The sequence below is a fragment of the Scyliorhinus canicula genome, chromosome 12 (genome assembly GCF_902713615.1).
Source record: "Scyliorhinus canicula chromosome 12, sScyCan1.1, whole genome shotgun sequence".
NCBI lineage: Eukaryota > Metazoa > Chordata > Chondrichthyes > Carcharhiniformes > Scyliorhinidae > Scyliorhinus > Scyliorhinus canicula.
The window spans coordinates 35,130,769-35,141,144 of record NC_052157.1 but is presented as its reverse complement, the minus strand read 5'-3'; the positions used below and the strand labels follow the sequence as shown (position 1 = coordinate 35,141,144).

The window sequence follows — 10,376 nt, the reverse complement described above, 5'->3', positions numbered from 1 at the left end:
ATGATCCACATGCTACTCTACAGAGTTCGAGAGAGAACATAGAGACCTGGAATCAGATGCAACCTCTGAGAAATGAGAGCAAACTTGTGGAGATTGGTGAAACCACCATAATGCTTATCTCTGTGAACCAGAGATGAAGACAGATTGTTTCAGAATCCAGCATCAGGAGTTATTTGCTTTTATGAAGGTAGAGACTTTGGGGATAAATGTAGGATAATGTAAATAATATTTAACAGAGTCCGAGACTTGTGAGGAAGATGTAGCGTATGCAATATAATCAATTAATAGTTATAGTAATGCATTAATGACGCGTATCATGATGTAACAGTAACATCAGCAGTCATGTGTTATAGACTCTGTATAGAGCAGACGGAACAGTCTGTACTTGAGAGTTTTTTCTGCCCTGTAGCCTATCTTGTATATGGTGTTGATGAAGTAGTTTGAAGTAACCCACCTGAGTAAAACAAGAATTACTCATGGCAAGAAGGAAATCTTCCTAGCATAGATTAGGCCGCAAGATGAACACACTAAATAGTATGAAGGGTTCATGTTAAGTATGTAAATATATAATATATATCATCAGAGAAGGAGGGTCACATGAAAATGGAACATGGAGAGAGATAGCTCTAAGTAGAGACTTGTGCTGAGTCTGTATTGTACATAGCATATTGTTCAATAAAAGATTAGGTTTACCAATAGCCTTGCCTCAAGCATTGCTTGTAAATTCAGACCCATGACTATTACATCTAAGATCCAGACAACGATAACAGAATAGAGGCGTAGAGCAACAAGGTTATGTTGGCTTGTATAAGGCACTCAGTTGAGCCTCAGCTGTAGTATTGCGTCCAGTTCTGGACATTGCATTTTAGGAAGGATGTGAAAGCATTGCAGGAAATCCAGAAAACATTCAAGAGAATGGTTCCATGGATGAGGGACTTCAATTATAAAGATACACTGGAAAAATTAGGACTGTTTTCCTTGGAGAGGAGACTTGACAGAGGGTTTCAACATCATGAGGGCTCTGGACAGAGCAGATAGGGAGAAACTGTTTCCACTTGTGAACGGATGGAGAAGGAAAAGGCAGTGGCATTGTCGCTGGACTAGTAATACAGAGACCCAGGGTACTGCTCTGGGGATCTGGGTTTGAATCCCACCATGGCTGATGGTGAAATTTGAATTCAATAAAAATCTGGAATTAAAATTGTAATGAAGCTGTGAGGTGTAAAGTTCTGAAATGTGCTGCCTGAGAGTGTAGTTGGAGGTACATACAACTGAAGTAATCAAGAGGAATTAGATTTTTATCTGAAAATGAAAACTGTGCAAGGTTACAGGGAGAAGGGAATTGAGTGGCAATAAGTGGGTTTCACACTAGGGGACCTGTTATAGACACAATGGACCAAATGGCGTGTTTTGCCATAAGAAGCTCTTCTGTGACGTTGTCCATCTGCCACCATGAGTTGTTGGGTGGATTTAGCATATAAATGTTAGCAACGGAGTGAAAGGTTATCAGGGATATGCAGGAATGTGGGGTTGAGGTTACAATCAGATCAACCATGATCCGTAGAATCTCAACAGTGCAGAAGGAGGCCATTCGGCCATCGAGTCTGCACTGACCCTCTGAAAGAGCATTCTACCGAGGCGCACACCCCCACCATATCCCCGTAACCCCACCTAACCTGCGCACCTCTGGACACTCAGGGACAATTTTTAGCATGGTCAATCCACCCACCCTACATATCTCTGGACCTTATTGAATGGCACAGCCGGCAGGAGGGGGCGAGTGGCCCCTACCACTGCTCCTAATGCGTGGGCACTGAGGAGCCTTTCATGCGGACAATTTTGAGTTCAGCCAGGAGGGCCGGGTGGGGTAACAAAGAGAGGCTGAGGGATGGAATTTAAGGTAGAAGTTGAGAGCAGAGCAACAAATTCTCACAGATTCAGGACCAATTCCAAACTGCGGGTGTGAACGGGCGGATTTTTCGTTCTAAATCAAGGCGGCGGCAACCGAATGCTCAAAACTCATTGACTCAGCTGGCCAGGGAAAGGCATCAAAGGGCAACAGCTGCACCTCTCCCAGGCTGCGGGAGGAAAAGAAGCAAAAGAGTTGTCCGGGGCAACGCCGACCCAGCTGACGGCTTGTTGACGCCGGGGGTGGGAGGGGCAGAGGCGAGCAGCGGCCGTGCATATGACGGAAGACAACCCCGATTGGCCGGACGCCACGGAACGTGCGTCCCGCCGACCAATGGCGGCGCTGTGCACGCGCCGTCCGCGGCCGCTGATTGGCGATCACGCCCCGATCAGCCGCACGGCAGGGCACCCAGGGCGTGAGCGAAACCCCCACCGGGAGCGCGGCGCAACCTAACCTGATTGGGGGGGGCGGGGTTTGGAGTCTGAGTGACAGGCCCGCCGACCACTCGACTCCCGCGCCGTGCCGCGCCGCCGGCCCAAGCAGCCAATAGGTTTGAAAGGGGCGGCGGTTTTCGATGGCTCGGGTTAGGATGCGCGGTGGTTGTGTGGGTTGGCATGGTCGGGTTTGCAAGCGAAACTCTCAGTCAGAGCGAAAGTACCCCTCGCAGACACTCAGTTAGCGGCACTGATTTATTTATTCTCGGAAACGAAACGGGGCTGGGACACAAAAGGAAGGGCTGACATCGATGAATTATGTTGAAATAAAACGGGGAGTAGGGCTGTTGGGGGAGGTCAGAGAAATCCGCACCGTTGCTGACAGGGCGGTCGGGGTGGGGGGATTTGTTTTCTTCCTATCAAGCGGGCGGGTTGAGGCGCAGCCGGCCATGGGGGTGAAGGTGAGGACCTTCGGCATCGCCCTGGACATCGAGGAGCTGAGCGGCTACTCGAACGGGGACCAGGTCTCGGGGCAGGTGTTGCTCGAGGTCAGCGACTGGCTGCCGGCGGCGGCCGTGCGGCTGGAGGCAAAGGGACGCGCCCGGGTGAACTGGAGCGACAAGGCGGCGGCGGCGGCGGGGGTCCCGAGCGCGGCCTCGGCGCCCGGGTACCGGGAGGAGGTGGTTTACCTGCAGCACCGGCAAACCCTGCAAGAAGCCACAGGTAAAATACAAACAAACTGAACAGGTGGTGGTGAGCGGGCTTAACCCTTCCAGGGCCGCGCAACGAGACCGTTCGACCCCATGTCCCTGCTAGCCCCCTACAAGACCATCCCACTCCTACCCCTTTCCCCGAGCTGTCCTGCCAGTGTTTCCTCTTCGATAATAACGATCCCATTCCCAAAGCGTGCAACAGGAATTCTGATGAGTTAAAAACCAACGCATTAACTGTGGGTCCATTGCTCGAACTGATTCGAAAGATTTAGCTGTGCAAATGTGTAGCAAGTCTTCTCTCTCCCTTTTCTCGTTCCCCCACACTTGCTTTAATATGTTTTAAGAGATGATTGATAACCACGGAGACTCTCCATTCATCTGTCATCGTTATTTATCAGCAAAATCTTCAACGCACTTTTTTTTAAAGATATATTAAGATTTATATGTACATAGAACAGCACAGAACAGGCCCTTAGGCCCTCGATGTTGTGCCGAGCATTGTCCGAAACCAAGATCAAGCTATCCTACTCCCTGTCATTCTGATGTGTTCCATGTGCCTATCCAATAACTGCTTGAAAGTTCCCAAAGTGTCTGACTCCACTATCACAGCAAACAGTCCATTCCACACCCTAACCACTCTGAGTAAAGAACCTACCTTGGACATCCCTCCTATATCTCCCACCTGAACCTTATCGTTATGCCCCCTTATAACAGCTATATAATGGGAAATAAAATGTTGAACGTTTCCCAGTGTCTACTGTGCAGAAGTTTTCTTTGCGTGCATATGCAGAGTGCAGCCTGTAAAACTACATGTTTAGTTTCACCTTTTGGGCAAGATGATCATTAACCTGACAGTTGTCGATAGTTAAAATTGCACTTGTTACACATGTTCTACATGCAAGTCCAATTGCTGGCTGGTCTGATGCAGCATTAGAGATGGGAGAGAGGCTTCTTCCAGATGTAACACAAATTACTGACTCAGTTTATATAATTGCCCAAAACAAAACCACTGGAAATGTGGTCAGTTAGCAGCTCTAGAGGGGAAGAAGATAAACTAAATACACCCTGCTTTTAATTCTGGCGAAAAGCTACAAATAGGAAATTGACAGGCAAGAAAGGAAGACCACTAACATAAATCTTCATGATGTCTGGAGCATCATGAGCAAACGTTGTGTTTCTTCTCCAACCACCCCTCCCCACGTTACATGGCTGCAGGGGGTGAAGATGCAAGAAAGGAAAAATTTGGTCTGCAAAAACTTGTACTTAAGCCATCGTCTTTAATGTACTAAACTGTCCCAAATCAAAAATGCTTATTCTTCACTGACCTCTTCATGTAATCAAAAGCAGTCTGGGTGATCACTTTGCCAAGTGTTATCTATAAAGCAACTTTGTTTCTATATGATGTGATCTCTGCCCCAGTCAAGAAATGGTCCAATTGAAACCATTTGATTTTCTTATTACCCATACTGACCTAATGTGGACTTCTAAAGCATCTTTCTTGTCTGTAATATACATTGTCATTATTTCCTTCAGGTGATCAAGAGTGCTTCATATTGCAACCAGGGAAACATGAATTCTCATTCAGCTTTCAACTACCACAAGGGTAAGTCTCAGACTTTGGAGTGTGTATGTAAAAATGAAATCTTTGGGAGTGGGGGAGACAAGTAACAGGTTCTAAATATGTTTTATTTATTTAAAACATAGGCCATTGGTTACATCCTTTGATGGAAAATATGGCAGTGTTAAATACTGGGTGACGGCAATATTGGAACGGCCATGTGTCCCTAACCAAATTGTGAAGAGGGAATTCTCAGTGACAAGTCAAATTGATATTAATGCGCCAAATTTCCTGGTAAGTTGAGTTGAATTTCTTTTCATATTTCTTATAAATTCAGGTTGAGCAACTGTTGCATCAAATAACTGTTAAAGGGGACCTATACATACAGGCATGTTACACCTTGCAGGTACATAAATACCAGCCAAAAATATCCATCTGAATTTATCAATAAATGGCCTGTTTAAGTGCATATCTGGCATATCTGCAAACATTAACTTGTTGCAATTTTATTTTACTGAGCTGCTATCACCAACATAAAATTTGAGCAATGATTACCTTTGCCTCAACAGGATCTGGGTCCACCAAAATGTGGTTCTGGTGGGAGCGTCCAGTGATAGTACCACCTGCTTGACTGGCTGCTTTGCACAGACCAAAAAACTGGTGGTGCTTGTTGTCCAGTGCAAACTTGCCAGAGTTCATTATAAATTGCCCTGAATCAACATCAACGTTTGAAGTTTCAAAATCTATAGTAATATAAATGTTAGATCTGTATCAAAGTCTAAGATTGCCTCTAAAGCAGCTGTATAGTATGAATTGGCCACTATGATTGAGGACAAAAAGTAATTTTTAAATGAGCTATTGGGAGAAAACTTTGTTACCGAATGTCTTTCAGTGGGATGTAAATGGTGTTGATGAATTTGTTTTATGTAAATCAATCGCATGTAAACAATTGAATTGCTTTCAAATCTGACTACATACAATTGGGCAGCTCAAAGTTGAATATATCTGTTGTTGAGGGATGTTTATAGATTGAGCTGGGCATTTGGAAGCATCTAGCAACTAACTCCAATTAACTTAAAATTGACTGGGGTCTGTTTATTTAGAACACATCTCCACTGTACCTCAACAGTGACTTGAAAATGGACAGGTTAGTTTAGCAACAATGTTTCTGACCTCCGTTTACCAGTAAAGAACATCTTTGAGAATATCCAAGTTTTATAAAATTACTATTTTTCTTGCTTATGCAATATTTATAATTTTTCCTTTTAGTTTTCAATATCAAGAAGTAAAGAAAAGACGATCGGCTGTTGGTTTTTTACCTCTGGTCCAATATCCCTAAGTGCCAATATTGAGAGAACTGGGTTCTGCAATGGTGAGTTGAATGATTCCAACCTCCCCCCAATATTTCTATTACTAAAGTGTGTTTTTCAATGTTTTTAATTGAATCTTATTTTGAAACAGGTGAAGCAATCCCAATCTATGCAGAGTTTGAGAATTGTTCTTTACGTCTTATTATGCCAAAAGCTGCAATTTTCCAAACTCAGACCTACCTTGCAAATGAGAAAACCAAGACTTTTCGACAATTAATTGCAAATGTTCGTGGAAACCATGTTCCTTCTGGTAGTACGGAGTCATGGAATGGAAAAGCCCTCAAAATTCCACCAGTGATCCCATCTATCCTAGACTGCTGCATCATCAGGGTGGAATATTCTTTAGCTGTAAGTATGTGCTAAAACACAAGCGCATAACACCCTATTTTCATTGTTCAGTCTTCATGTCCTAGTACATTCTTTTGAACACCTTTTTCCATTAGTGGCATTTAAGCACATAAAACAAAGGAAAAGTGTAAACCTCTTCATCCCTCTCTTCAAAAGGTCCAGCAATATACTTTTCCTTTAACGTTTTCAGCCTAACTACTTTTCTATTTTACAGGTCTATGTACACATTCCAGGTTCTAAAAAGCTGATGCTTGAGCTTCCAATAGTTATTGGGACGATCCCATACAATGGTTTTGGAAGTAGAACATCTAGTATGTGCAGCCAATTCAGCATGGACATGAGTTGGCTTCAACTTGCCCTGCCAGAACAGCCTGAAGGTAAGACTTCTCCCTCCAGTTAATATCTATAACAAACACTGTTTAACAACCTGATTAAGGTAACAATCTGATTAAGGTAACCCCAATTATTCCTATTCAGTAGTTGCTGATAGCTCTTGAAATACTGTGTTCCTGGCTTCTCCTGGTCTAGTGACTACTTGTTGATGGTGATGCAGTTTATAAAGCTCTGTTTTGCTGTTGTCTCCACAGCTCCACCCAACTATGCTGATATTGTGTCTGAAGAAGACCTTGCCAGACCATTTCCATCCCTTCCGCAGGCTGATTATTTGGAGCATGAATTTGGGAGCCCCATATTTGCTTATATTCAGGAGTTCCGATTTCAGCCGCCACCAGTTTATTCAGAGGTTTGAGCACATGAATATTTTTACTTAACTTAAGGAAACTAGATTTCTTCAATGACAGATTTTTAAATTTACAGTAATAAGATCTGCTATTGTATCTGTATCAATTATTTTGTAGATTGGCTACAATTTCATGACTCTTTTTGTTTCCTCTTCAGGTTGACCCTAACCCTACCTTCACAGAAGAGATGCAACATGAAGTATCATTTGATATTTGAGGGAGGAGTTCTCTTTTTATGTTGGTTTAAAGTTTTAAGTATTGAAGTGTAGAGCATCTTCAACACTGCAAGAGGAAGATTTGGAAGAAGGTGAATGATGGCCTGTGGTAGATTGATCAGGAGTAAACTGAATGGCATAAGAGACTGCTGTTTGGGAAGAGAAGGAACTGCAAAATGTTCCAGCTAGTTGGCAGAGACGTGCAGAAGGAGAAAATGTTAAACCTGAACCGAAGATGGGAAAAGGAAACATTTTAGGCAACCTTAACTCTACAGAGCAACAAAAACCTACCAGCCCTCGAATGAATGCCAGGAGAAGCTGAACAACCCCCCCCCCCCTTGTTAAACAATCAAATATGCTGAATGGAAGAGGGGTTTTCTTATATTCTAGCTACTGCTGTAGCAGTAAGTTCTATGTGCGGGGTGGGGGTATTACTATCACTAAATGAGCACTGTTTATCAGTTAAATTGAGGGAAAGGAGTCTGAACTATTGGGGACTATATTTATCTCTGGGAAAGCTGAAGATTAATGTTTACATTTTTGTCCTCAAGCAAAAATAGTGGTACAATGTTTACAGAGGGTGATTTCCAGTTTTCGGTTACTGCCAATGCTGTTTTAATTATTGAGCAAGTTAATAGTTTTGGAAAAAAAATAATCACCATATCTGTATTTATAAAGTTACCAAAGAGTACAATCTTACACCGTTTGTTATAAATTTGCATTCAATTCATGTATCTTAAAGGGAATGTTGTGCATAACTATCCATTTTGCTGCCTTTACAAATGCAGACCAGTTAAATGGTGCAAAGCTGTCGGAGGCAATTTTCAAGCATAGATAAATATTTCTCATCTAAATACTGTCCTAATGCAGGGAGTGGGGGAAATGGTTGAGTGGATAGAGGAGATACTTAGGATGGTTATATGCTCTTGTTCACAACAAATGACTGATATCTGGCTGTGGTATTGTCAATTTTCTTTTATAAGGTGCTTACATATTGGCGTTCAGTGTGATGGTTTAAAGTTTCATTTTGTGATTTGTTTTTTGTTTAAGGCAGTGTCCCTTGAAGGGGATGCCCCTTTAATTTGTCCCTCTGTTCATTTGGTTTAATTTAATTGGTTTTATACAAAAGAGGGGCAATGTGAGACAAAGTGCTAAATTCATATTTAAAGTCGCCCCTTAAGTTAGTGGCATGTGCTGTAAATTCAGCTATGAAGAGAAATAGCCAAAAAATTGAAACCATACTGAGTGGATCAATATCTGACCTTCATTCAGTATGGTCTGAGCACAGTACTGTTTATTCTTGGCGAAGGAGGAAGAAGAGATTGATTTGGTTGCTAAATTACTCATGTACATGAGCCATTCTACATTTGATAATTTCCTTTTAAGAAAGGCACTGTGAATGACAAGCTTGCATTAAGTTTATAAAATATTCTATTTCAATGGAATACTTTTAGAATGAATTATTTTACTGCTTCTCTTTCTCTAGTGATATTAGAACTCCCAATTTGATTTCTGATTCAGAAGTTTAATGGTGCAATATTACGTGTTTCTCAGGGCTTTGACTACAGTGCACTCCTTTTTTCACTTTTGGAAGGGGGGGGGGGGGCAGGGAGGGAGAGCATCTGTCAAGTTTTCGAATTGCTGAAGGATTTTTATGCCCATTCCTGACTTTTAAAACTTAAGTGGTTTGATAGTTGGCCAATGGAAATTGGGAGAAAACATAATTGTAAGCCACATTGGCCAATTGGGAACTTTTCACACGTGATTGGAAGAGTTTATTTTGCACCTTAAGGCCACTTATCAGAATATCTCATTTATTTTCTCAGCCTTGTATGAAAATTCTGGAACTAAATTTGATCCAGAGGTTCTTGCAGTTAGGATTAAAATTCTTCTATCTTCATGTATAAAGGTGGAATGAAATGTCTTAATAAAATTAAACTGAACAACGCACTTGGGTTTTGGAAAATAAAAGCTTTTTAACTGAATTGTATAGTATCAACATTGTGTAATTTAATAGTCTTGTTAATGTCCTTGTAGCTTTTCTTGTGTCATTATCTGGCAGTTTTTGCCAGTGTTTGTATCTAAACATTTATATGTTTGCCAATGCATACAACGCTGTGGGCCAAATGCTGGAAAATGGGATTAGAATAGTTAGGTTCATTTTGACCGGCGTAGGCATGATTGGCTGAAGGGCCCTTTCGGCTGTAGACCTCTGACTCCGAGGTGGCCTTTCTTGTGTTAGCTGGCAGTTAATAAAGAATGAGGAACATTTGTAATGGAATGAAAAACATAAGCACAAAAATCGAAGTGTTACTTGAATGTGGTAAAAATAACTTTACAATAAGCTAAATGTGCATTATCCAACTTGTTGCCATTAAAACTGTGACATTTTTCAATTTTCTTTGTAAATTTTCTTTGTATTTTTGATGTAAAGAAAAGAGCAGTGTATTTTGTACTATTTAAATCTGATGCAATTTTTGTTAATAAAGTTACTGGAAAAAGCACAATTTTGTTTCTCACAGAAAATGTTATTCCATGGCGACTAACTTTTGTTTGAGAGAAGAGGGGTGATGAAGGAGAACCTGCCTTGCCCTCTATCATGTGTAAGCATGCAAAGCTGCAATATTTTTCATGCCCATTACTATCAATTAATATTAATTCCAATGAGTTTTCTGAAATTGGGTGAGGCTATAGTACAACTGGCTGAAGTGTCCTGTGTCTGAGGAGTAGAATTTAAATAAAAGAAGCCTGCTGCCAATCCAGGCACTGATGTGATTTTCATCCTTTATAGCAGAATATCTTGATCTTAAGTACTAGAGCATGATCAATACCTATGGAACCGTACAGCTACCACCAATACCACCCCTCACCCCAACTGAGTTGAGTCAGCACATTTTAGGAAACGGCAGAGATGATTATATCCAGGTTTTATATTATTAGCGTTTCCATGTACACCGATCTGTAATTACTCATATTATAATTTGAACTAAAGTTACGATTTTGTTCAAACATCAATTATTTTGTAAACCTTTATTCTCATGTATTTTTTTATTAATTTTACTTATTCTCAGTTTTTTCATGCATGCAGC

At 41.6% G+C, this 10,376-nt stretch overlaps 1 protein-coding gene across 1 annotated transcript; it reads left to right on the top strand.

Moving 5' to 3' along the window:
* Nucleotides 1-2,492: 2,492 nt before the first annotated feature.
* LOC119974503 (arrestin domain-containing protein 4-like) lies at nt 2,493-9,794 on the top strand. Its single transcript, XM_038813442.1, has 8 exons — nt 2,493-3,066; nt 4,590-4,659; nt 4,761-4,908; nt 5,884-5,986; nt 6,076-6,332; nt 6,547-6,709; nt 6,920-7,074; nt 7,230-9,794. Exons 1-8 carry the CDS (start codon nt 2,655-2,657, stop codon nt 7,287-7,289), a joined length of 1,368 nt encoding a protein of 455 aa, XP_038669370.1. The 5' UTR covers nt 2,493-2,654; the 3' UTR covers nt 7,290-9,794.
* The last annotated feature ends 582 nt before the right edge of the window (nt 9,795-10,376 follow it).